Source organism: Halichoerus grypus, chromosome 4 (assembly GCF_964656455.1).
Source record: "Halichoerus grypus chromosome 4, mHalGry1.hap1.1, whole genome shotgun sequence".
Lineage (NCBI taxonomy): Eukaryota > Metazoa > Chordata > Mammalia > Carnivora > Phocidae > Halichoerus > Halichoerus grypus.
The window spans coordinates 11,254,016-11,281,015 of NC_135715.1; the positions used below are offsets into that span (position 1 = coordinate 11,254,016).

General features: G+C 52.0%; 2 protein-coding genes across 2 annotated transcripts; one reads left to right on the top strand and one right to left on the bottom strand.

The window, feature by feature from the left end:
• Positions 1-2,099: 2,099 nt before the first annotated feature.
• On the bottom strand, positions 2,100-6,775 carry ZIC2 (Zic family zinc finger 2). Its single transcript, XM_036090468.2, has 3 exons — positions 5,704-6,775; positions 3,758-3,921; positions 2,100-3,527 (listed from the first exon to the last, which is right to left on the bottom strand). Exons 1-3 carry the CDS (start codon positions 6,773-6,775, stop codon positions 3,180-3,182), a joined length of 1,584 nt encoding a protein of 527 aa, XP_035946361.2. The 3' UTR covers positions 2,100-3,179.
• Positions 6,776-17,279: 10,504 nt separating this feature from the next.
• ZIC5 (Zic family zinc finger 5) lies at positions 17,280-26,085 on the top strand. Its single transcript, XM_036090467.2, has 2 exons — positions 17,280-18,927; positions 23,332-26,085. Exons 1-2 carry the CDS (start codon positions 17,466-17,468, stop codon positions 23,772-23,774), a joined length of 1,905 nt encoding a protein of 634 aa, XP_035946360.2. The 5' UTR covers positions 17,280-17,465; the 3' UTR covers positions 23,775-26,085.
• The last annotated feature ends 915 nt before the right edge of the window (positions 26,086-27,000 follow it).

Genomic DNA, 27,000 nt, shown 5'->3' on the forward strand with positions numbered 1-27,000 from the left:
CCCAGGCTGCGATCTTCCTCCGCACGCCAGGCGCCTTCCCATTTTTATTTCCTGCTGAAAACTAGGATCAGCGCCCCCGGACCGAAAGGGCCCTCCGGTAGCTCTCCGACATTGAGCGCTAGAAAGCCAGCCAGCCAACTCAAGATTGAGGGCGTCTGCCTCTTCTTGCCGTTTTCCTTCTTCTTCTGCCAAATGAGAAGAAAAGCCCCAAGCCTTGAGCTGGTACTAAAGTTGCCTACCTACTTCCGTTCCACTCCTCTCTTTAGACTAGGGAGGTGCCTCAAAACCAATAATTTTCACACAAAAATGAAGTTTAAAACATTTAGGATAGACGATCTCATTCTTGCCCAAGTTATGATAAATATTTAATGTGATTTCTTCACCCCCTCCTCTGGAGGTGGCCCAAGGTGGGGGGTGGGGATGGGGTTGAAAAACTAAATGCTTTTCCCCACAGCTTATAATGTATTCAATGAAATCTCCCAAGGATCAGTAACATATGCCAATTATTTTAATAATTTTCCTTAATATTATTAGGGGTTATAAATTTGACTTTAATAGGGGGTTGATTGCTTCAGGAGCTGGTGCTTGGGCAGCAAGTTGGGCCACGGGAGAGGGCTAGCTGGGCCTCTGTCACCCTCTGGGGGACACACACACACACACACACACACACACACCCCAGGCTGGAGTCTTTCCCTCCCCATTGAATAGGTGGCCTCCAGGAGGTCAGGGTTACCCTTCTCTCCAAACGGCCCTCTGGCCTAGCCTGCCGGGCCCTGCAGCTTAGTCGACTACCGAAGGGGAAAGAGAGAGAAGCAGTGGTCTCCGCCGCAGCCACTCGTGCCCTGGGTCTCCCCCCGCAGAGTCCCGAGAGCCCGCTGGGCGACCCTAGGGAGGTGTAGCCACCAAGGCCCGCCGAATCTACTCAGTACTGGGGGCGGGGGTGTGACTCAGGGACTGTCAGGGACTCTCCGAGGATACTCAGGAAGAGATGGAGATGTTTTGATGTCTCAGGGATTTAAAAATCATTTCCCCCATTCCTACCCTTTGATTATTAAAACTATTTTTACCTTCTTCCCTAGAGCATCTGGTTTGAAATCTGACAAATTCTTGCAGGGGAAGGGAGTAAAGCTGCAAAACTTCTAGACAAACTGGTGGTTGGTGCTCTGCCTCACTTCCACCTGACCATTTTAATCTTTTTCTTATTCTATTTTACTGAATTCTTGAAGGGATTCTCTTTTGTCTTGGGCCAACGGTTTGTTGCTTGCTTAAATTCAAATGTACTCTCTATCACCTTCTTCTCTTGACCATCCTAGGTATTGGCGCACAGCAGTTGTGCAGATAAGCAAAATTTCTTTTTTTTTTTTTTTTTAAGATTTTGTTTATTTATTTGAGAGAGAGCACATGAGAGGGGGGAGGGTCAGAGGGAGAAGCAGACTCCCTGCCGAGCAGGGAGCCCGATGTGGGACTCGATCCCGGGACTCCAGGATCATGACCTGAGCCGAAGGCAGTCGCTTAACCAACTGAGCCACCCAGGCGCCCGATAAGCAAAATTTCTTGAGCAAGCTCTCTAAAATTTCAAGAAAAAAGTTTTGGTAGAAAAGGGTCCTTAAACTATAATCACTGGGCCAAGTTCAAAAACAAAGTACTCAGCTCAGTTTTAAACGTGCAATTAAAAATAACTATACCTCAGCTTTTCAGAGGGAGGGAGAGGAAAGGGGGCAGGGAAGAGGGAAAACAAAGAATAAGGAAATGTTTAGTGCTCTTAAATCCAGTCCAAATAGCTGAAAGAAAGGCATTCCCTCAGATAATGGAGCCATTAGAAACTCTGAAGGTTCCTGCCGCCATTCCTCACAGGGCCTTTCCAAAAATTTAATTCACTCTCAGCTACAAACAAAGGACATAGAAAATAATTTTGAGACTTTCTGCCAAAGGGGCAGTTTGGCCTGGTTTCTATGCATACATACACCTTCCTCCCCAGAATGCAAGGTGGTACCTCCCATTCATTTAGGCAGCTGATGCATACCCACATCAACCCTCAGCTGCCCCCTTCCCATTTTCTTTAATAACTTTGCTAGAAAAAAATAGTATGTTCATGCAGTTTCAACACATTTTATTATATTTCTGTATGCATTACTCTCAAAACATATCACAAGAAATGATCAAACCACTTAAAACCTTCAAATAAAAAATCTGAAACAGTTTATGCCCACAATTGTACATATTTATAGTTAAGAAACATTCTTTATAAATATTGTTTCCTCTGTAGCAAGTTAATACCATAATTTAATTACAAATGGATAAATATGGTAACGGGTATTTACAGAAGGAAGGGTGTTATTACGGAAAAGCTAACGGCACGACGTTTATTTTCCCCCACAATCTTTCATACAGGAACTAACAAATTGAACTTGCAAAAGCACTAAAACATCACATGTAAACCCAGCTAACAGAAAAATACATTCACAAGCGTTGGTGGTGGTGGTGTGTGTGTGCGCTGTGGATCAATGTGTTGAAGAAACAGAAGGGAGACTTTGGCACGGCTCGGTTTTTTTCCAGTCTATAGTTGCATGAAGTTTACAATCAAGTTGCCTCATAAAGGAACACAATATTCAATACCACAATACAAAATAAACCATTTTCTTCCACATTACTTAAAAAGAAACCGGGTAAACTAAAAAGAGAAAAAGAAAAAGCCCATCACTTGGGGAAGGGAAGGGAAGAAAGGCAGGAAGGAACGCAATCCGGAGAGTTACAAATGGACAAACTTCTATACACCGAGAAGCCATTAAAACCACCTTGGAGAAGGAAGGAGTTCGCTATGTACAGTTTGTCAGAAGACTGGGAACTGGGAGAGAAGGAAAGAGGGCATGGGGGGGGGGTGATTAAGGATGGGGGTTTGGTTCAATATTTTTATGGGTTTTTTATTTTTTAAATTTTTTATTTCTTATTTTATGTTTTCAGCTTCTGAGACTCCGGGAGGGATATTTTTGCTTTTCATGCCTAGATTATTTTTTTTTAAAAAAAAACTTTTAAAAATCCTTCTGCTGGTAAAATCATTTTCATCATCATAAAAATCAGATTCATAATTTTAACAACACATCGCAGGGTGCCCTCGGCGCTGGCCACCCGGAGGGCTGCGCCAGGGTGGGGACTGGGAGAGGGAGAGAGGCCCCGGCCTCTCACACGTACCATTCATTGAAGTTGGAGGAGAGGCCGCTGTGGCCCCCGGCTGTCCCGCTGCCCCCGCCAGAGCTGCCGCCGCCCCCGCCGCCCGCCCCGCCGCCGCCCCCGCCGCTGCCTCCGCCGGAGCCGCCGCCCGCGCCGCCGCCGCCCGAGCCTCCGCCCCGGTGCACCGCGGACACGGCCGCCGCCGCCGCCGCCGCCGCCGCCGCGGCCGCCGCCGGGGAGAGGTTAGAGCTGTTCTGGGGCTCGGCGCTGGGGGACACCAGCCCCGGGGGCGTGGACGACTCGTAGCCCGAGCTGGCGGCCGGGGAGGACTCAGAGCCCTGCGGGGAGGACTCATGGACCTGCAAGACAAAAGCCGGGAGGGGAGACCAAAGGGGACTGGGTGTGAGTGCAGCTGCTGTGGGGCCGAGTTCCCGGGGGGAGCACCCCCAGAAATGCCCTTCCCCCCGCTACTTCCACGCCGTCCGGGCCCCGGGGAACCCTGGCCTTCCCAGACTGGCAAGGGTGGTCCAGGCCGGACCCGCGCCGCGGGCCAGCCGCCTCGCACTCCTCCCGGCCTCCCCGGTGGTACCTTCATGTGTTTCCGCAGTGAGCTGGGGTGCGTGTAGGACTTGTCGCACATCTTGCACAGATAGGGCTTATCGGAGGTGTGGACGTGCATGTGCTTCTTCCTGTCGCTGCTGTTGGCGAAGCGCCGGTCGCAGCCCTCGAACTCACACTGGAAGGGTTTCTCCCCTGTGGATAGAAACAGAGGCGCTTGCTGCCCACACCCAGAGCTTCCCGGAGCCCCCACCCACTCTAGAAGGAGCAAGGCCGCTGCAAGAAGGAAAGAGGAACTAGAAGGGCCTGGGTCGCTTACCAGGTCGGATCGCCTCTGTGGCAAAACTAAGATGAAATTAACTGCCTTTCCCACCTGACAGTCCTGCTCATTTACTTCATATTTTAATTTTCTTCCAGACTGACACCCATTTCCTCAGATTTATAATGAATTTGGGGTAGCACCCGGCCCTGCCCACCTTTCTACAGGACTCCTTGGATTCGCAGCTTCTAACAAACTGGTCTGGCCATGGAGAAGCTGTTATTATGACAAAATATTTAGGGCATTATCAAAATCACGCAGGCTGCTGGGCTGCTGTCGGTTTGTCTCTGGGGCCAACAGGCAATTACATTTGGAGTTGCTATGTTGTTTGGGGATGGGGCTGTGGATCATAACTGAGCCAGTATTTTTTCATCCAAAATTCTGCAAATTAAATTAACCGTTATTCTAGTCTCACTTCTAGTCATTTAAAAATAAGTCGGGGAAAAAGGTACATATTAGAGATAAGACAGCATCTAGCGATGGCAGAGGCACAGGCTGGGCAGTGGGGGTGGGGGACGTCAGCAAAGGCTTTCAAAATCTCCCTGTTTAATTTTCTGGCGGTCCCTGCATCCTGTTGCCAGAATTCCAAATGCTTGGAGTCATTTAGAGGTGTGAGAACTCAAACATCGTTCCTCTTGGAAAGGGGACCATTTAACGTTAAATTCCATTAGCACCTAAATTGTTTTTTAAAGACATCCGCTCAGACATAGGACTCGAAAGCATTTCATGCAAATAAATTTCTCAAATTTTAAACCTTGTTAAAAGCTTGTCTCGCACCTCGGCTCCCTCCCTTCCCGGAAGAGAACAATAGGCCGCTGGCGCATCCCCACTTTGGGGTAAATATTGACGGGGGAAGTTGCTAAAACATTTGGCTTTCTTTTAGGAAATCGTCTGGCACGATTTTGGCTGGGACCTGGTCAGAGATGAATAATCTATGAGTCGAGAGGCGCGTTCTTTTGCAGCTCCCTCCTCTCACGCGATTGCCCCGCGGGACCGTACTGCCCCGGGGTTTTCTCTGACTGGGCTGTTGGTCCAAGTTTGGAATCGCAAACCCTCTGGTTTTTCACAAACTACTGCGAACCCACCGTAAAGCCCCGCGACCTACCCCGAAATGGGCTTTAAAAACACTTTTTTCTTTTTTTAAACGAGAAATACTCTACAGCTTCGGCTCACAACAGACTCATTTAATGGGAAAACAGTCCCGGGAAGGACTTTTGGACCGCGAGTAAAAGAAGTGGGAAAACACACAAGCCACCCAAACACAGACACACAGCCGGAGCTGAAAAGCACATCCAGACAAGCTGGCAAAATCCTCTCTAGGCTCGATTCCCGGGCACCGAGTTGGAGAGCAGTTTTATTTTGTGCGTTCTATTTAGAACGGAAATCATTAACCGGGGCTGAGCAAACGAAGCAATTACATCACCCAAAACATACATTTGATGTTATACCGATCATTTAAAACCCAATTTCCGTACATGGAAAAACCCAGCCCGATAATATTCTTTCTTTCTCCAACAAAAACAAGCCTCTGACTGTCTCGCACACACAAAAACACCTCCCATCCCAGAGCAGGAACTGGCGGTCTGCGCGTTTCCCCCAGCCAACCAACCACAGCCTCTCTCTCCCCCGCGCCCCAACCCGTCCCGGCCCTCAGTTACCTGTGTGGGTCCTTTTGTGGATCTTGAGGTTCTCGGAGCGCGCGAAGACCTTGCCGCAGCCCGGGAAGGGGCAGGGGAAGGGTTTCTCGCCCGTGTGCACGCGGATGTGGTTGACCAGTTTGTATTTGGCCTTGAAGGGTTTGCCCTCGCGCGGACACTCCTCCCAGAAGCAGACGTGGTTGCTCTGCTCCGGGCCGCCGACGTGCTCCACGGAAACGTGGGTCACCAGCTCGTGCATGGTGCTGAAAGTTTTGTTGCAGCTCTTCTTGGGGTTGCTCAGCTGCTCGGGGTCGATCCACTTGCAGATGAGCTCCTGTTTGATGCACTGCTGCCGCATGTAGCGGAAAAAGGCACCAGGGTGGTGGTGGTGGTGGTGGTGGTGGGCCGCGGCCGCTGCCATGTTCATACCCATGTTCATATTCATGGGACCGTACTGGTTGTGGAGCTGCGCCGCCGAGTAGGGGTCGGTCCGCGGGCTGGCCACCTGGCGGTACTGCTCCGAGCGCCCGAACACCTCGCCGGGCAGCCCCAGGCGCATCTGCCCGTTGAGCACATTCTGCGAGCCGTGCGGCCCGTGCTGCTCCGGGAGGCCGGGGAAGAGGAGGTGGCCCTGCGCGTCCGAGTGCGCATGGTGCAGGCCGCCCGCTCCTGGCCCAAACAGCCCGTGCTGCCCGCCGCCCGGCGCCGAGTCCCCGAAGCCCCGGCTGCGGAACAGGAAGTCCCGGGTGGAGTTGAAAGGCGGCCCGGAGTAGGAGCCGACGTGCGCCGCATGGGGCCCAAGCGCGGCGGCTGCAGCGGCAGCCGCGGCAGAGCCAGGGTAGGCGCCGGGGCCCTGCGACGTGAACGCCGAGCTCTGGCCCGGGGACAGCTCGTGCGCGCCTGGGTTGAGCTTGAAGGCGCCCATGTGCGCGGCCGCTGAGTCCACGAAGCCGTTCTGCGCCGCGGCCAGGCTCAGTTCGCGGTCCTGCATCTCGGCAGCCGCCGCCGCAGCCGCCGCGGCCGAGTGGTGATGGTGGCGCGCGAAGCTGCCCACCCCGATGGCCGGGAACTGCGGCCCCGCGTCCAGGAGCATGGCCAGCGCGCCCACCCGCCCCGCCGGCCCCGGCGAGCCCCGCGCCTCCTCCGCTCCCACTCCCGCCCCGCGCGCGGTGCGTCCAGCGGCCGCCCGGCTCCGAGCGCAGGCGGCGGTTGTGGTGGCGGCTTCAGCCCCGGGAGCCGCGCTCCTGCGCCCGCCGCCTCCGCCGCCGCCTGGATCTGCCTCGGGCGGCCGGGCGCGGAGCGAAGGCGCGGAGAGGAAGAGGAGGAGGAGGCGGCGGCGGAGGAGGCGCGGGAGGAGGAGGAGGAGGAGGTGGAGGAGGAGAAGAGTCCAAAGCCAGGCGGAGAACCAAAGTGTATTAAAGGAGCTGCGGCGGGGGCGGGCGCCGCGGGCGGGCGGGCAGGGCAGGGGAGGGCGGGCGGGAGGAGGGAGCGGGAGGGAGGTGTGGGGAGCGGAGTGGAGAGGGGGGCCAACGGGGGGCGAGCGCAGCGCCGCGGCCCCCACCCCTGCGCGCACCCGCGCGCGCACGCACACACTCACTCGCTCGCACGCCCCGCGGACCCCGGGCCCGGCAGCGCCAAGCGGCGCCCGCAGAATGAAATCACAGCAGCGGCGGGGCCACCGTGCCGGAACGCGGCGGCCGTGCACGGGCCGGGCAGGCGGGCGAGGAGGGGACGGAGGCGAGCTCCGCGCTTGGCGCCCTGACCCGGCGCGCCCACGGCTCCACCTGACCGCGGCGGGGGCACTGGGGCGGCGGGCGGAGGCCGAGCGTCCTCTCCCCGGCGCGCTGGGTCGGCCGCTCCCTCCCCCGCGGCCCTACTCGAGCCGCTCCGCGCGCGGCGGCTATTGTTTCGCGCAGCGGCCGCGGTGTTTAGCCCTCCTCGTCCTCCGCGCTTGGCATTGGCTGCGCCTCGCGTAGTAAACTTGCAGCAGCCACGAATTCCCCCAGATGAAGGAAGCTGCCGCGCCGCGCCTCTCCCTCTTTCTTTAAGTTGTGCGGGAGGAGGAGGCGGGGGAGGAGGAGAGATGGGGGCTGTGGGAGGGGAGAAGGCTTACAGAGGGAGGGGAGAAGGGGAGACTAGGCTGAAAAACAATAACAACAATAAAAAAGTGATCTCTAGCTCGCTCGCTTCCTCTCGCCGGTCGGTCAAACGCTGGACCCGGAGCGGGCAGCCGCGCTCCCGAGGACCGACCGGAGTCCGAGATCCGAGCAAGTGCGAAGAAGCCAAAGCAGGTCCCCCTCTTTCGGGTGCGGTGGGCTCCGCTCGGTACCTCCGCCTCTGTTTATTTCGGTGGGCTCTGCAGCCGACGCCGCAGCCTTTTATTTTTATTTTATTTATTTATTTATTTATTTTTTTGTCTCCTCCTTTTCCTCTCCCCTCCCCCGCTTGCCCCCGCGTCTCCCGCCCGAGCCTCCCTCCCTCCCGCTCTCCTTCCCGCTCTCCCTCCCGCTCCAGGCCGGGACTCACGGTCACACCGCCCCTTTAACGGCGGCTCCCGCCCCGCCCGCCCTTCCGTCGCCACCATTGGCCGCCGAGGCCCCGTCAATCCAGCGCCCCCGCCCCGCGGTTGGTTCGCCCCTCCTCCCCCGCTCTGCCGAAGCTCCCCGCTGCCCCCGCAGCCGCGGATCCCGCGGGTAGTCACAGCCAGCCCGGCCTGCCAGCCTACAGCTCCTCGCCCGCGCGGCCGGCCCTGCGGCTCCTGTTCGCGGCCGGCCGCGGCTCTCCCCGGAGCCGGGAGGCCCGCGTAATGCTGGCCCGGGCCGCGGGGTCACTGTGCCCTTGGCTGGGTCCGGAGGAGACAGCACCCTGCACTCGCGCCCTTCTGCAGAGGCCGCCGACTCCCCGGGGACCCGAGCCGTTCCCGGCGGGCACCGAAAGCCGGCAACCGTGGTCACTCGAGAACTTGGCTAGCAACCGGGTTCGCCGGCGGGAGATTGCACAAGCCGGGACTCTACAGGCCCCGGGCCCAGTCGGGAGCGCGCGGCGGGGACGGCCCGGGGACCCGTCCCGGGATCGGTTGGCACGCTCCCTATCTACCCCCCGCCCTTTTTAAACTTACTCTGTGGTATTGAAAACACAGGTGCTGGATGGTGGGCCTAGGTAAAGCCAGACATGCCCCTTCCTCCTACTCCCTGGACACTCACCCAGACACCGCCCCCCTCCCTGGCGGTGGCCCCCACCCGCGGTTCAGCGCGCTCCGCTCCCCCCGCCGCTCGCGTCCTGCTCCGATTACAGCAGTAAACACTGGGCAGCGGCCCCCGTGAGGGAGGGGGTTGATTGGAAGTCGTTTAAAGGCAGTGTTATCCTCGGGGTGGATGCCCAGATGCCCCGGCCGCTGCCACAGTGGGGTGGGAATTATGGGGACGCCGGAGGCGCGCGGCGAAGCAAGGCTCAGGCTGGAGTTTGGCCGAGGTTCAGGCTCAGGGCCTCCAGAGAAGAAACCTCCAGACTGGTAGGGCTTAAACCTTCTAGAAGATATTTATCACTCCTTCTGCAGGACCTGGGAACGCCCCCCGCCCCCCATCTTCGGGCGGTGGCGGGGCCGGGCGGCTGCTAGTGCCGCGCCAGGCCTGCCTCTCGGCTCTGGGGCTACAGCCGTCCCCCGGGCTCCCGGTTGGCCGTTGGGGACATTTCCTGTCCCGCTGCGGAAAGCTTGCGCTCCCAGAGGTAACCGGAGAGGGTACGCCGGGCCCGGAGGCTGCAGAGGTGTGAATGAAAGGCCTGAAGCCAGCGCCTTTCTTCGCCTAGCTGGCTAGAGGACTGCTTTTATTTACAAATCGCTGAGAGTTGAGATAAAATTCAAGTCAGAGAAAATAATCAACATGCATTTAAAATTTTCATGTTGAAATGAAATCAACAAAAACGCCGGAAGACAACTCTAGCTCGCTATTGCTGGGAGAACCCGGGCTCTCTCCGCCGGCCCTGGCAGCCACTCCCGGCTTAAGCGGGTCTCTGAAGGTCGGAGCTGGCGGAAGCCCCTTGCGTAAGGTGCCCTGTGTCCTCCCGCTGCCCCCACCCCATTGCCGTTGGAGGGGGGCAAGAAGGTCTGGGTCATCTTGTCTGAAAGCCCGAGATTTTTGTCTGGAAGCTGGAGATTCTTGCCTTACCTCAAAGGAGGAAATGTTCCTCATTTCCACACACCTCGCTATTGGGGGGGGGGGCAAATGCCAAACTGCCCCCCTAAGTAGAGAGGGCATCGAGAGAGAGACAGAGACAGAGAAAAGAGAAAATCTCCAAGGAGAAAGGCTGCCTTGCTGTATCGAATCAATAAAAAAATTGCCCAATGCACAGCCTTTCACATTTACTTTATTCATCAATTTATATGGGGGTGGGGAGGAATTGAAAAAGCTTACTCCAAAAATATTTACTAAATAAAATATTTTCTTAGAGACTGGTCATCCTTCACATCTAGAAACCTCACTTCCCTCCTTTTCTCAAGCCACCAGACTTCAAGTTTTCCTCCTTTCCCACTTTCTCTCCTCCTCCCCAGTCCTCTGTCTCTCTCCTCTTTGCCCCATTCTCTCCTTTCGCTTTGATTCGCCTTTTGCAGCGTCCGCGGTTCCGGCTGATGCGGCTGGGCGCTCGCTGACTCTAGGCTCCGGGGACCGCGCACGGCCGGGCGGTGGGGCCGACTCCTTAATTCCCGCGGGAGAGCCCGCGGGCTGGGCCCTCCTAGCTATTCTTTCCCGGCTCCAGTTCTCCTCTCTCTGCGGGACACAGGGGAGCTGAGCCAAGTTCAAAGTCATGTCGCCTTCCCCGCTTAGAAGTGCTTTATTTCTCTACTAACCGCAAAACCCCTTTCTCCCATGACACAGTAATTCTTTTCTTTTCTTTTCTTTTTTTTAAAGGAAGAAAAAGGGAAGAGAGACAACGAGAGCAAGAAAGCAAGGGGGGAAAACCTGCAAAGGCTTTCAAAGTCATTGCCTCAAAAGTAGATTTGGGCTTCTTGGCCGAAGGGAAAAAAGCGGCTAAGAGGCGTTCTGCACCTTGTGAGTGATCAGTTTTTCAACAGGTTTCTGGAAGGGCCCGCCTTGACGGTGTCAGACCCACGGGACACACGACTGTCTCCACCGGGCAAATATGTCCCCTCTTTGTAAGTTTTCCAAAATTGTTCTTTGATAATCTCACGGAGGCTCCCCGGGGCCGGTGCCTGGGGCTGGCGTGAGTCGAGGCTTTGCTGCATGTGGATGGCCCTGCAGGGCCGGCCCCCGGGCGCATGGGCTGGCGTCCATTTCCCCCGCAATGCGATAGAGAATTCGGGTTGTCTTCAAAAAAACGGCAAATGCTTTCAAACACCCGGGCACTCATTCGCTGAGCACCTCGTTGCGGTTTGTGGGCCTCTGTGAACAGTTGACTGACTTCTTTTGTAGCATGACCAGTATTTTGTGCGTACATACACATAAAAACAGTGTATACGTACACACAACATACTCTCACACACACATAGGTATATCTTGCTGGTCAGGAGAGGCCAAAAACAAACAAGCAAACAAAACTGACCTTTACGATGGAAAGCAGAAACATGCTGTGGTCATACCATTTAAATTTTTAATTTCCTCTTAAGGAAAGGGGTGGGAATGGGGTAAAGATGGGAGAAACAAATGTGGAATCAGCTGTCTATACACACAAGACCAAAAAAAAAAAAAAAAGAGGATTTTAGCACCATCTTCTGTATCACAGACTCATAAATTCAACAAGATCATCAACAGGATATTAAGTTGCAGGGCACCTTTGATTCAGCCCTCTCAGCCACTCCTGGGCTGGGCGACCCCTGACCCATGAAGGACCACATGTGTGGTGGGAGAGCCTCCTCTGTAAAACCCACCTAGAACAAAAGTTCTTTGTCAGAGCTTCAGAGAAGCATAATGTAAAAAAAAAAAAAAAGAGGAAAATTTGTAATGTAAAAGAAGGGGAAATCATGAAAATCTCAGCCAGTGTTGTAACTTTTAAATACCATTGTTAAGAAGGGGGAGGTCGAATGGAGGCGGGGAGGTATCATAGGATAAGGCCCTCTCCAGTCTGTTCACAGAACTTCTCTTCTTCTACAGTTAAAATTTACTGTTCTGTAACTGGGCTTATAAAAAGTCTCTCTATAAAATATATGCTCACCAGCAGTTTAGTGATGGGGATGCAAATGTTTGTCTATTTGTCATTAGGGACTCAGGGGATAAAAAAAATAGTCGACATTTCTATGTGACAGTGGTTGTGGTTTTGCAAAAGGAAGACAACTAACTAATTGTCGTGACTTTGTCCTCTTTCCTGATGGGAGTGTTTCTACTGCTGCAAAACAAAGCAAAACAAAAACAAACCAGAAAACAGGAGGCATTAGCTTACATGAATGTGTTTAATTATTTTGAGGACCGTTATCCTTTGGGCTCCCAAATGAACTACATCCAGGGAGGTTGAATCCTGGTGGCAGGAGAGCAGCTTTCCAATAAACTGCAGTATTATTGCAATAGACTTTGTAATACAATTTATGCTGTCATTCATAAATAACAATGCCATATGTCAACCATATTGCTTCCACAAGTAAATCCGTCAACGTGTCACTATTTGATTTGCCTCAACAGCTTCTTCAAATATTGAAGTATAGATATTGGAAGGGGTGTGGAACGGGGGAAAGTGCCCACCAAATCTGAGATTAAAAAAAAAAACAAAACCCAAACAGCAACACTCCACACAATCTCGACTCCTCCTTCATCTCCCATCTAAAAACATCCTAAAAGATAAAGAATGAAAGGGAGGAAAAGTGCATCTTGGGTCCAATATAAATAAATATTGGGTGGTTATATGAACCGTGAACACATAAAGGACTTCTGTGGTTCCTGCTTTGACCTTCTAAGCATATTTTCAAGCACAACAATTAGGCATTTCCCAAGAAATTACCAATCCTAATGGTCAAATGTGGGTCAAAGGCCAATCTCCTACAACCCCCATCTCTGAGGGTAAAAATGATTGATAACCAAATGAGAATATTTGACGACAGGCCAATTTTACTCAACTTATTTTTTAATAATGGGAAAGTAAAGAGAGCCATAATTTTTCAAGGGCTTTTAAGCACTAAGGTCAGGGAGACACGGGATGGGTCCCCATTCTTGACTATCCAAAATAAACAAACCCCAAATCCAACGTTTCAGTCACAGCTACATAATCTCAGTCTTGTGCCTAAAAAAAAAAAAAAAAAAAATCCTCATTAAGTCCAGGTACATGGGACAGGGATCATAAACTTTAGCAAGAAGCACATTTTTAGGTTACTTTCAGCCCCGCAGGTATCCGTGAAGCCTGAGGAATCAGGGCGAGCTCAGAAGGGCGGGAAGGAGAGGCAACCCTGGGAGAGACGCTCAGAGGGCTGAGAATTGCCCGGCGCTTAGGAGCACCAAGGCCCCCGGGCAGGCTCGAAGCTCCCAGGAGGTTAGACCGCGAGTGGTGAAGGCTGGAGGACGGGGGTATTTGCCGACAGCAAGCCGGGCAAGGGGCCCAGAGAAGTGGCCCAGTACCTCACTGCCTAGACGCCTTGCAAGCGGGGTTTGAGAAAAGCCTTGAACCCGAAGTCCTCATCACTTCCGGCATGGCAAAGCTCAATGAAAAGGAACCTTTGTGGGCCCCTTAGCCCACCTTGCCTGGGCTTTAGAGAGGTCTGAGTGTACTCCTCCCCCACCTTCTCCAGTGTCTGCTAGTAACCCTCCTCCTCCCTGTTGAGCACCCACTGGCGCCCTTGGGCTGGGCTCCCTTGATCCCTGGAATAATTCAGGGCACCCTGTTCGCCCTTGAACGTGCCTCTGGCGTGGCCCAAATGGCACTAGGTGCTCCAAACCCGCCGGGCACCCAGTCCTTCTGCAAGGTGGCCGCCCTCGCGGAAACCACGCGGGACTGGCGAGCGGTAAAGCAATTGCAAGGGCAATAAAAAGCAGCTCAGTGGGTCCCCCAGATCCTTTCTTGTCCACCTCACTGTCCCCGGCTTACCCCCTCCCTCCGCCTGCAGAAACAATCAAACAAAGGCTCAAAAGCCAGGAAATGTCCAATTCACTTCCCTTAGAGTTTATTAATCGCCCACACCCATCACAGGGACACTTGGCTGTGCTCAGTGAGGAACGGAGGGCTCCGGGGAGCCTCAGTCACCACCACCCCTGCGCAGCGGGAAGCCACCAGCGCCAGCCTGGGCATCCCCGAGACCGGGTCCTATAGCCTCAAGGCGGCTGAGCGCGGCGGGGCCGCCGGGTTCGGGCCAGCTCGGCCTTCACAGTCCCTCCTCGGCCTCCTCCTGCCTTTGTTTGGCTCTGGAAGGAGGTTGGGATTCCGGGTGCAACAGGGAAGTCTGAAAATCGATGCTCCCGAAGAGCACCTGTTGACCCCAGAAAGGGCATTTCCATAGATTGCCACGTTGCTGCCCCCACACAAGCACCTCCGCGGCAAAAGCGCAGATAAGGGCATGAGTTTTAGGGTCGGCCCTGACAACCAGCAGCACCGCAGAATCATGGAACATGGGGCTGAATCCACAGATGGGAACTGGCATAACGACTTCTATACACTCCTGCATGCCTTCTTTTTTTTTTTTTTTTTGGAAACCATTATTATTTTCTTCAACGCCCTGGAAATTGCTGGTGTTTATTTAGGAAGTGTGACACAGTTATTGGGTTCTTAGAAACTCGGGATGTTAAGGGGGTTTGATTTGGCTCCCAAATGGCTTGAAAAAGAAACAGCGCACCTGGGGTCAGGCGGGTCATCACAATAACAAAAAGCGCGTCTACAAAATAAAAAGCTCTTTTATAAAGAAAGGCAATCCCGGAAATCCACTGCGAGCCTTCCTGGTGACCATCTAGCTAGGCCTATTCTCAGGTTTAATTGGCAGGCGGTTTATTGGCGCCTTATTGGTGTTGATTGAAATTTTGCTCCCAGTTCTTTCTTTTAAGAATTAGCATCTCAAGTCGATTTACCTGAGTCAATTATCTTTTTAGAGTCTGGGTTTGGCCATAAATTTGCAAATATTCATTAAACGCACTTTGTAAATATCCCTCTTTCCAATCGCCACCCAAATGTCTATTATTTCCTAAGAAAGTCTTTTCTTTTTTAAGGCTTCCATAAAAAGAAATTGATCAGGGAGCTATATTTGAATTAAGACATATTAAATCGATGACAGATACATATCATGCTGTGTTTAACAAGAGTTGTACAAGGAGGCGGGTTCCAGATTCCGCACGGCTCTGCTGCACCATTATTCACATTTTTACAGCCTTTCCTTCATGCCTTCACCCATTAAACCATTAAATTTCAGCAATTCAATAAAACAAAGCAGTTATAATTTTGAGGAAAAGCTATTTTGGAGGGGGTGGAGGTACCCATTTTATTGCACAATAAAAATGCTCAGTAGTCCATATTAAAAGGTAGGTTGTGTTTATTTTCTTCTTTCTTTATTCGTTCATTTTTTGTTTGTTTTTACTTATAACCTGCAGGATTGAATGCAAAGCTGCTATTATGGAAGTAGTGATGATCATTGCCAAGAAATTCAAATAAGGGAAACTCCTTTGAAATGTTCTGAGAGAGGATGGAGACAGTGGTGACAATTCCAAATACGCTTTCCCAGAAACCATCCATAGAGATGGCAGTCCTCACTACACTTTTGCCTGGTTGGCTTGAGACGTTTTAAGTCTTTGAAAGGAAAATTGTGAAAGGACTCATCCTCTCCAAATACAGATGCGGATTTTGTCGCTGCTGTTTATTAATTTTTTTTCGTTGTGTTTGCACTCATGCCTTTCTTATTTCCCCGTATTTGAACTTCATTGAGGCTTAAAGAACAAACCTATTTGAAATTTGATTGTAGTATTTTCTTTGTTTGCTTGTCAGTTTTATAAGAGGAATGACATTCCCAAGGCTCACAGGGAAGTTCCCTGTTAAACATTGCTCACACCGATGTAAATGGGGCTATCGAATCAGTTCTTTTGAAAATATTTCTTACCACTTCCCAGGACCATCTCCTAGGACCATAAAGATGATGGCTTTATGCAGTCTATTTTTACTTGGACTGCAAACGAATTAAACTGGTAACTTGTTTTTTGCATCCCCAAAGGGGGGGAAATCACATTTTAGTCATTATCACTTTTTTACAAATAATCTTATGCAGGGCAACAAAATAAAAATTTAAACCCCTGACTTTCAATTTTTTAGCATCTTGGAACATCACAAAATCTTAAAGTGTTTTCTTTTTAAGATCTGAAGTGATACTTTTGGGCAGCAACAACCCTAAAGTTTGGGGATGCCACATTTCTCCACCCCACCCCCCAGAAGTGATGCAGGAACCTATTTCTCTTTTTAAAGAGGTGTGATAACAAACAAATCCTTTGAAAAGGATGGGGCTTGTTTTTTGTTTTTTGTTTTTAAAGCCAGTTTATATAGTTTTCAAATAAGACAAATCGCCTTCTCTATTAGTTTACTAGAAAACGATGAGTTTTCTATTTCTAAGGTAAAGGGTTATTCTATTAGTAAGTAAATATCGAAAGTATTGCTTGATTTTAAAATATTCATTTTATTGGATCAGTTTTAATTTGTGGTCCTTTCAATGAAACTGAGGCACACATATGGAGTGCTTTCTGGGCTGGAAAGAAATTCTGCGTAAAGGATATTGTTTACTTAGCCGCTACCCTCTGGAGAGATGCTGTTTGGCCTGCCCCTGCCACTGTATCTCAGAGAGGCAAAAGTTAGAATCGCTGCCCAATGTTCTCCCACCCCCACCCGTAGATCTAATTGAAAGTGGCAGATCTAGAACTGAGGAGCAGTGAGATTACACTTCGAGCCAACTCCTTTGAACCACGTTGAAAAGGACTGCAGGAGCTAAAAAGTCGAGGTAAAACGGTTCCTTTTCGGGAAAGATTTATTTTGACTTCACCTGGTGTCTTGCGGAGCCAAATCGCTTAAATTGTTTTTGCAACCAATAGGACTTTAATATCCTTCCTCATTCCGTCGCCTGTCGCTGCGCCCTACGTGAGCGCTCGGCAGATTGGGTGTCCTTCCCAAATAAGAAGTTTCTAGCATCACCTCCACAAGTACGACGACGGCTATACTCTGTTCACCTTCCTCCTCCAGAGAGCAGCCCAGGGCTCTTCCAACGGAGGAGGTAGAAAGTGTTTGCATGGTGGAGGAGACGCTGCGTGCGGTGAGGCGGAGGTTTTTGAAGCTGGGGGCTATCCCCCTCCCTCCTTTTGTCCGGGGGTTGGGGGTGTCCCCAGCCCTTACCCACGCCGCGCCCTTCGGCCGCGTGCCGGCGCACGCTCTCCGAAAGGCGCGTCATGGGAACGCGGGGCGCTGCGCGCGCAGGCCCAGCGCAAACTTTCTGCAAGTGCAACTTGGGCATCCCCTGGAAGGCGGGGACGCAGGGCTCCAGGGGAGGAGGGGGCGCGAAGCGAAAGCGAAGGAGGCTGCGAGCACGGGGGCGGATCCCTGCTGGGCCGAAGGCCTGAATGGGAGCCAATCCGGCAGCCGTGGCTGCTGCCAATCACGCTGTTCCCTCCAATCCCACCCGTGCCATTTCCAAAAATCTCGGTCCCACTGTGCAGCTCAAATGTGGTGTTCGCTCTGCCAATCGCTGGAGGACAGAGTGGGAACAGGAATAAGCAGAGTTAGGCCAGGACAAAGAAGTTAAAGAGAGCCTAATATATACATGTTTTTGAAGGTGGGCAGAGGGAAAAAAAGTCCCCCCAGTGAGGGTCTATGGGTCTGATTGTGTAGTTCTGATGGAGCCCCCCTTGAGCAAGACGAACCCGCCAGCGCTGAGATTAGCGGATTTGGCAACGGCTCAGGCCAGGCCGCTTCAGAATATGACAGGCTTCCCGGCGCTGGCCAGCCCGCCCTCCCACTCCCAACTCCGCGCCACAGCCACGCACCTCCGCCCTCGGGACCTGAGCGCTGACCCCGGCGTGGCCATCACTCCGCTCGGACCGGAGCACATGGCTCAAGCGAGCGCGGCCGGCCTCAGCCCTCCCTCCCAGGCGCTCCCGGCACAGCCCGAGGCGCCGGCGGCCGCCGCCCGCGCTGCAGCCTCGGTCGCGCACCCCGGCGCCTGCACCTACCCCGGTGGCGGGGGCAGCAGCCGCGCGCAGCCCTCCGCGCCCCCGCCCCCAGCCCCTCCTCTTCCTCCCTCCCCTTCACCCCCTCCTCCTCCCCCTCCCCCTCCCCCTGCCCTCTCGGGCTACACCACCACCGACAGTGGCGGCGGCGGCAGCAGCGGCAAAGGCCACAGCAGGGACTTCGTCCTCCGGAGGGACCTTTCCGCCACGGCCCCCGCGGCGGCCATGCACGGGGTCCCGCTTGGAGGGGAGCAGCGGTCTGGCACGGGCTCCCCCCAGCACTCGGCCCCGCCTCCCCACTCGGCCGGCATGTTCATCTCGGCCAGCGGCACCTACGCGGGCCCGGACGGCAGCGGCGGCGGGGGCCCGGCGCTCTTCCCTGCGCTGCACGACGCTCCGGGAGCCCCCGGCGGCCACCCGCACCCGCTCAACGGCCAGATGCGCCTGGGGCTGGCGGCGGCAGCGGCAGCCGCCGCGGCTGAGCTGTACGGCCGCACCGAGCCGCCCTTCGCGCCGCGCTCCGGGGATGCGCACTACGGGGCGGTGGCGGCTGCTGCAGCCGCCGCCCTGCACGGCTACGGAGCCGTGAACTTAAACCTGAACCTGGCGGCCGCGGCTGCGGCCGCGGCGGCCGGGCCGGGGCCCCACCTGCAGCACCACGCGCCGCCCCCGGCGCCGCCGCCGCCGCCGCCGGCGCCCGCGCAGCACCCGCACCACCCCCACCTCCCAGGGGCGGCCGGGGCCTTCCTGCGCTACATGCGGCAGCCAATCAAGCAGGAGCTCATCTGCAAGTGGATCGACCCCGACGAGCTGGCCGGGCCACCGCCGCCGCCGCCACCACCACCGCCCCCGGCCGGCGGCGCCAAGCCCTGCTCCAAAACTTTCGGCACCATGCACGAGCTGGTGAACCACGTCACGGTGGAGCACGTGGGCGGCCCCGAGCAGAGCAACCACGTCTGCTTCTGGGAGGACTGTCCGCGCGAGGGCAAGCCCTTCAAGGCCAAATACAAGCTCATCAACCACATCCGCGTGCACACGGGCGAGAAGCCCTTTCCCTGCCCGTTCCCGGGCTGCGGCAAGGTCTTCGCGCGCTCCGAGAACCTCAAGATCCACAAGCGCACTCATACAGGTGGGTGTCTGTCCCCGGCCGCGTCGCCGCCGCCGCCTCCCGCGCCGCCGCCGCTTCCGCCGCTGCTTCTCTTTCTCCTCCTCCTCCTGCTCGCCTTAATTTTTCCCTCCTTCTGCTGCTTCTCTTCGCATACGTATAACCCGGACATGTGACTTCTTTTTTTTCTCTCCCCCCCTTTTTTTCTATGAATAAGTAATTCGATAGCACACACAGGCCCCGCGCTGGGTTCCCACACGGTGGAGTCTCCAGCGCGTCCACAGCCCCTCGGCCGGGACCGGCAACGCGCTCCAGCCGCCGCCGCCGCCGCCCCGGAACAGAAGCAGCAGCAGTCGGAGCAGGAAGGCGCCCAGGACGGTCGGCAGCCCCCATTCGCCCGGCCCCGGGAACCTGGGGAGGGCGATGGGGAAGGGAGGCCGGAGCCGGCACCGCCCCGGTGGCTCTTCCCTCCTCCCCACCCGGTGGCAGACCCCTTGCGGTCGCCGTGCTCCGAAGAGCGAGCGTGCGAGGGGGCACGTGGGATTTGCTCCAGTATTGAGGCCACTAGGCCCAGCTCGATGCGGCCCCAACAGGAGGGGAGGGGTCCCGTCCCTCCGGGGCGTGGTGCAAAATGCCAAAGGAATGCGCCCATGGGCCCTCGAAGACCTCCCCCACACGCACTCACGCACCCCACAGGTACATCTTCACGTGCACACAACCCACAAACCACTTTACGCAACCGTATCTGATACTACCCATCTCTGCCTCATTGCTGGAACGCCCATATGCTCTGACACACTCCTCTTCCACATACACCCTCACGCACACTTCCTCATTTACACACCTTCATACACACCGATGCTCATACACGTAACATCACACACCTCTATCACACACATTCACACATGCCCGAGAAGGTGCTGGAGAAATTTGCTCTGTCCTTTCAAAAAAGGTTCTAGTTGGAGGAGAACAGGGTGAGCTAAAGTCTCCTGCGGTCGTTGGTACCTGCCCCGCGGAGGAACTTGGGGGGAAACCCCCGGCGCCGTGGCGACCCCTCCCACCCCAGTCCCCATCCTACCCCCCCCCCGTGAAGGCGGCTGCGGCGTGGGCCGGTGGGGTGTTTCCTGTGGGTCGTGTGCCCCCATCTAACGGGCGAGCGCTTTGGGCGGAAGCGCTGATGAGCGCGAGCAGTCGGGATTTATAGGGACAGACAATATTACCCCTCGGAGGACACTTAAGTAACTGGAGTTTACATTCAGTAATTACTTAGCTGATTTATCGGCGCTGGGCGGCGAGGAGGCAGCCGCCGCGCGTGGGCCCAACGCCTGGCTAGCGGCCGGGGCCGAGGGCACCAGGGGGCACCAGGGGCATCTGCGGGCGAAGCCGGGTCGGGGTGACCCAGGCCCGGCCCGGCGCCTTGCAACTGTCGGCCAACATCTGACAGGCCTCATGCGGACCGATGATGGGCCGGGAAGAAGTCTTCCCGGGAACTCCCTGGGCCATCCCCGTTTTTCGAATCGGGATCGGTCCGCCCTAGGGAGTTTTCCAAAAGGAAAAACTTCCCTTGAGGCTTTTGGAAAAACTCCCGTGGCCCGCTTAGGCAGCTGTTTGCCCCTATGCCCAGCACTTGCCGCCGGGACAGGGGCCTGGGACCGTAAAGGAGGCACGCGGGGCGCAGGAGGTGAAGCTGCCCCCAGCCCCGTCCCCAGTGGGCACCCTGAAAGCAGAGCCTGCGTCTTCGGGCCCTTCCCGCCTTTCCAGGCCTCAGAGAGAGAGTGGACCTTTCTTTTCGCGGCGGCCGGAGCTGAGGGCAGTTTCTGCCCGGGTGGAGCAAGGAACTGGAATTGCGGCCGCGGAAGCTGCCCGGGGTCCCCGCTCCCTCGGACGTCGGCCCGGGGGAGAGGGGCGTGCGCGCGCGCGCACGCCGGGGCGGAGATCCAGGACGCTGGGGGGCCCCCCGGGCCGTGGTGCTTTCTGGTTCCACGGCGTGCGCAGGGTTACCTCTCCGGCCGGGCTGCCGGAGACCGCGTGCTTCTCGCCGGGGCCCTCGGGGAGGGATGCCAGCGACTCACGTTTGTGCTCAAACCCGCGCCTGGGGATTTTGGCGGTCCTTGGGCCGCCTAGCCCTGGCGCATTGTGTGCGGCGAGGGACCATCCGGGACCCCCCTCCCCCCACCACCACGGCGCTCTCCCTTTTGGGGGTTATCAGGGATCCCGGAACAGATTGATCAAAGGAAATAATCCCCCGGCCACTCCTGAAGGCCCATTTCCTGACCCACGTGCCCCCAATTCGGTTTATAACCTTCCTTTGGGCCGGACTCGAGTTCTCTCCGGGAGTAGCTCACGTAGCGTCCCTTACTCTCAAATTCTGCAAGTAGTTAAATTCTGATTGACCCCTCTGTCAGATTCTGAAATGTAAACACTGGGGTCTCTCACCCTTTCCAGTTAGCTAGAATTTGCTCACTGCCCCCCTTAGGCCCCCTGAATAAAACAGGCAATCCTTTCACCTTTACTTCCCCCACCCTTCTACTTTCTTCCTCTACCTGTCTTCATCCCTACTTTTCTACTTCCCCCCCCCCCCCTCCATTCCACATCTCCCTTCACTGGGCCTAATTACTTGTCTTTATCGTGGGCAGTGGCGGGGCCAGCAGAGTTGAAGCTGTGTGCCTTCTTCACAATCCGGGATATGTAGCGAGCACCGAAAGAGAACTCCACAGACAGCACTGCATATTTCCAAAGGATGAATAAAGCCACTTAGGCCTACATATTGAAGAAAGGCTGATTAAAAATTTTTAAATAATGCTACATTAAATTAGTATTATCTCCAATTTAAAGTAGAACACAAGTCAGGACAGATAACTGATGTTTTGGTAAAAAGTGATTAACATTTTTTGTTGGTGTTGCAGCTCATCTGCAGAGAAGGTTGTGATGATTGTGTTATGTTGTGTTTTTCCCTGTATAGATCAACGCAGGGCGTATATTTGAATAATATCTGATTTCATGTTTAGACAGTAATTCCAGGTGGGATAAGTTATATTCCTGGCATCTGAATACTTCCAGACCTGTTACTACGCTCTGGCGCCGAACCAGTTAGCATTGGTGAAATTAAAACAGCAACAACAAACACTGCACTGAAATATTTGTATAAGAAAATTCACCACAAAAATTTATAAACACTAAGCTGTTTTAATAGTTATTTTTTTTTTTTAATATATATTATCCCAAACCAAGGAAAAAGCCATACCTCATGAGCCACCAGAGTAGCTGCCGGAATGTAGAGAAATTCAACTTTATTTTAAAAATCATGTAAATATGAGGGAAGTATTATTGAACAAAAATATGTCTGAGATGACTTGTTCAATCATGACTAAATACATCAAGTTCATAGATACTTAGGTGAGAGAGAAAATTCATACTGTTACCTGCTGTCTTCCTTTTTTGCTTTTTAATGCCAAAGGTATATGGCTGAATTTTTATTAAGCATTTCCACTTCCTGCAGTAGGGGCCTTGTGTTTAAAGGCATTGTGTTCCTGAGGTGGTTAGAGCAGCGTCAAGGGGCGATGGGCCAAAGACTGGTAAACAGTCCCTTTTCTGCTGCGTAAGTAAGGTAGGAAGCTGTCAGCCTCGGTTTCCATAGAGCATCAGGTACATGCTCGCTTCTGGTGGAGGCTTGTGGGCCTTACTAACATTTGCTAAGGTTCTGTTCCGTAGGCTCTTAATTGCTCTGCAAGTTGGGAGGGAAGGTGGTAGAATGAAGAGGAGATCGGCCTAGTCTCTGCCCAGCCAGGCTTGTAAAAAATCTAGTGATGGGATTGTGTGTTTCACAGGTGCCTTTGTTTCTGAAGAGAACAGGATTTGGCTTTATTTCATTTCCTTTTCCATCAGTGGAATCCTGGGGCCGCTCTGAAACAAAATGCCATTATTATAATTTTATGGCACCACCCCCACTTCACTTTTAATTTAGTGGACTTGCTTACTTTTCTTCTCTTCTTCTTATATCCTTCCCCCAAGCTGTGGATTTGGAGGAATCATTTTATCAGCATTTATCTTGACAGGAGATCTGCTTATATTTTTGCAGGTACAGACCCTGAGGGCAGTGAGGACCTGGGTATTTGGGTCCTCATTGGGTTTTGGTGTTGCCTCCTGGACCATGCCCTAGCCATTCCCGCCCCCCCACCCCCCCAGCCCTGTGGTACTGCATGGACTGACATCTAGCCTCTTACCAGGTCCAGGGAGAGCCTCCAGGCTCATCCCTGAAGTATCCCTTCCCTGTTGCCTTTTGGAACATAGGGATTAGGAGTAGAAACCAGGCCGGGGATTGGTCTTCAAGAGAATGGGAAATGCTTCCAGATTTCTGCTCCAAGATTTCTCTCTCAAGTGAGGGGTCTCTGGAAAGCAATTGTTGACCTTCGCTATGTTTTGTTGCAGGGGAAAAGCCTTTCAAATGTGAATTTGATGGCTGTGACAGGAAATTTGCCAATAGCAGCGATCGGAAGAAACATTCCCACGTCCACACCAGCGACAAGCCCTACTACTGCAAGATCCGAGGCTGTGACAAGTCCTACACTCACCCCAGCTCTCTGAGGAAGCACATGAAGATTCACTGCAAGTCCCCACCACCTTCTCCAGGGGCCCTTGGTTACTCATCAGTGGGGACTCCAGTGGGTGCCCCCTTGTCCCCTGCGCTGGACCCAACCAGGAGTCGCTCTAGCACTCTGTCCCCTCAGGTGACCAACCTCAATGAGTGGTATGTTTGCCAGGCCAGTGGAGCACCCAGCCACCTTCACACACCTTCCAGCAATGGAAGTACTTCGGAGTCTGAAGATGAGGAGATGTATGGGAACTCGGAAGTTGCGCGGACGATACATTAGAATTTTCTTGTAATAATAATAATAAGTCATAAGTGGGAGTCCTTGGACCATATCCTAACCTGAGACAATGCCGAGCCTGAGACAAACCCTTGACTCAGACTTGCCACCGGGTCTAATTAGCCCTATTTATTCAGTATGAAACCCTATGGTGTTTGTACATTTAATTAATTTAATTAAGATATTTGGGCTTTTTTTTCCTTCCTTCTTCTTCTTAGAAAACAAACAAAAAAAACCAACCAAGCTGGACTTGTACGTTGCAGGGGGGACAGGGCTAGGAGCAGAATGTACCAAGGGTTAATGGAGATACACACTGCCAATGCAATATACGTGTACTTTGAAAGGAGCGAGAAAAAGCATGAAGTCCGAACTCCACAGAGCAACAAGGCCCTCTGCATTTCCTGCCGTGCCTCCAGAATGCCTTTAACACCATACCGTGGGCTTCTTCGGAGCCTCTTCACCTCCTCCTTGGGCCCTAATTCTAAAAAGGCCTCTTGATTGTAAACCACACACTTGCTGCATTGCCAACAGATCTGAGGCTGTACCTGTGTCCAAAAATCTTTGTAAAAACCCTTTAAGTCCTGATAGTTGTAATTTTAAATTTCCACTCTTTTATTACTGATCTCATCTTAACACGCTATTTTTATACAGGATTGTTTCCTCAGTACCCCGCTTGTATGATTTAAAGAAAAAAAGATGCAGCAAACTTAGTACGTCTCCATTTATTGTGCTACTGTGATTGTTCCAGCAAAAAAGTGGAGAGAGGAGAAAGCTGCTGCAGTAGGCAACTGTGAAACTGTGATATTTTGTGAAATAGAAGAAATTCAAGTGCTTTCTTTTTTCTCTCTCTCTCTTTTTTTTTTAATCTGAAATCTCAGATGCCGCCTCTTGACTGGGTCCAAACTTCTCGTGTAATAAAAAGATCAGTCTTAGATAAGTTTTTTGGGGATGCCAAAATTAACAGGCAAGTCTGAGGAGGTGTGATGTTGGCAACATGCCTATTTTTGGGGAAAACTATTGTTTTTAAAACAGGCCAAGCCCTCTTTTATACTGTTGTATCAACCTTTTAAAAAGTCTTTATTTTTCAGTGCCCGAAACTGCATTTTCATGCATTTTTTTTTTCCCACCTGAGCACTGAGCACACGGAACTGGATCCCATCTGAAAATGACAAGTGTGTGAAGTGTATGATTTACATTAAAAGAGGGGAGGGAGTTGCTATACATATTAAAATTTTTAAAAGGTTTATAGTTACCACCAAACACTGATGAATGTGTGACCTCTGACAGAGCTGTCAGGCCAGAATAAAAAAGGTCAAGGACCTAGGACAATAACTCTTAGTCAATTTATTTTCAGTTCGTGCAGCACATCTCCTGCAAAATATAGTCCCATCATAAACATCATACAAATATCCTAAAGAGCACTAATTTATCCTCAGAGACCCTGAAGCCACCCCCTCCCCAGGGTTTGTAGAACTTTGTTTTGTGTGCTGTGAGTGGTTGATGCGGTCTTGTCATTGTTAATAACTTGTATGTGAACACTATTATTTGTACAGTTGAATTAATTTATTTTCAGACATCATCCTTTGTTTTTCCTGGAAGAGTTCAGAGCACACCAAAGAATTATATTATACATTTTGGTGAAAGATTGTTGTTTATGACCCACGGTTTATTTAAGGAAAAAAAAAAAGGAAAGAAAATGGGGGAATATATTTTTAAGCTTACTTGAATGAACAACGTAATGTGAAAACCAGGACTCTTCCTGCATGTCTTTTTTGCATTGTGTTGACAAGATTATATATAGTTTATAGATATATTATATTACTAGTACAGTGCATGGTGCTGTCACTTTGAAAGCCTTTCAATGTTGTCTTCAGATTGTTAACAGTGGATATGAAACATGCAGACCCTCCTTTATAAAGAAAAAGACCATAAAACTTGAATATAAAATAATTCTACATTTTTTAAAGTTTATTTGATTTTCATATTATTCACTTTCAAAGCTCTTTCAAATAGACAAAGTAGCTATGAACTTTGGGGGGATAATTTATCGTAAACTTATTAGAACAAAATATTCCTGATTTATAATGAGTTGTTTTATTTATACAACTTTTTCAATGGTAGTTTGCACTATTCTTTATTATGCTACAGGTTTATTTATTATGAAACAAAGGAATATGTATTTTATGTATTTTGCCATGCATAGGTTTACTCTGCCACAGATTTATTGGTTCCTGATACACCTAAAATGAAAACTTAAAATGTGTACCTCCAATAGAAAGAAAGCAAGAATGATTATGAAGTAAAAAATTTAATAAAGGTATTCTTCCTATGTATTGTTTATGTTTTACCTAATGGTATATTTCTGCCATTCTCTTACAAACAGAACAGGTTGCTGACCAGTGAACATTGGGTTCTCTTGAGCTCTTTATTCTTAGCCTCTCCCCAAGCAATAAAATATTTGTACAGCTTGGTTTAATTTACAATCTAATCTAGAAAATACAATGTATATATGAAGACTAAGCCCTGTAAGTTGCATGTAACACTAGCATAAATCTTAGGGGTTACTGCAGTCATTTGTTAATAATATCCTTTGTGATCCTAATCACTGAAAATCTGAGAAGTGAATTTGAGCATTTCTTCGGTGCCTAGCTTCTGAAGTAAAAGGGTAAAAATGAAGAAAAGATGCAGGAGTGAGAGGCTTCCAGACACAAAAGAAGGTAAAATCAGGACTTGGGATGGGTGCGGAGTTAAAAGCATGCTGAATGAAGATTGGGCATCAAATACCTCTCACCATCAGGTAATGGGGGTTGGGGGGTGGGGGCTGCTTCCAGTTTGATTGTGTATTTGCAAGTTGAGCTGATCTAGGAATCCTAACTCAGCATTTTTAGGCATGTGGTAGCTAGAAATTAGACTCATGGCAACAAAATATCCAAGTGGCTCAAACTAATGTAATTGGCTATGCACATGAACAGGGCTGATCGTGGGCTTGTTTTTCAGTTAGCTGATACAAAACTGATAAAAGGCAAATAGTTAAAAAAAAGAAAAAAAACAATTGGTAGTAATGTCAATAAGCAGTTCTCTGAAAGGTTATGGTGGTTTTTAAAAGTCAGGTTTGTTAATGTAGTGAAGGTGAAACCCATCGCAAAGAGTTGTTTTAAGCCAGATGACAATAACCAGCACACGAAGTAAAAAACACCCATAGCTAAGGGCCCCAATCAATGGGAAAACT

Excerpts from the sequence above, each read along its gene's own strand:
- ZIC5 (XM_036090467.2), top strand. The coding sequence starts at position 17,466 with ATGGAGCCCCCCTTGAGCAAGACGAACCCGCCAGCGCTGAGATTAGCG. Across the intron at positions 18,928-23,331 it reads CCACAAGCGCACTCATACAG|GGGAAAAGCCTTTCAAATGT; the intron begins GTGGGTGTCTGT and ends GTTTTGTTGCAG.
- ZIC2 (XM_036090468.2), bottom strand. The coding sequence starts at position 6,775 with ATGCTCCTGGACGCGGGGCCGCAGTTCCCGGCCATCGGGGTGGGCAGC. Across the intron at positions 3,922-5,703 it reads CCACAAAAGGACCCACACAG|GGGAGAAACCCTTCCAGTGT; the intron begins GTAACTGAGGGC and ends TTCTATCCACAG. Across the intron at positions 3,528-3,757 it reads CACTGCGGAAACACATGAAG|GTCCATGAGTCCTCCCCGCA; the intron begins GTACCACCGGGG and ends TTTGTCTTGCAG.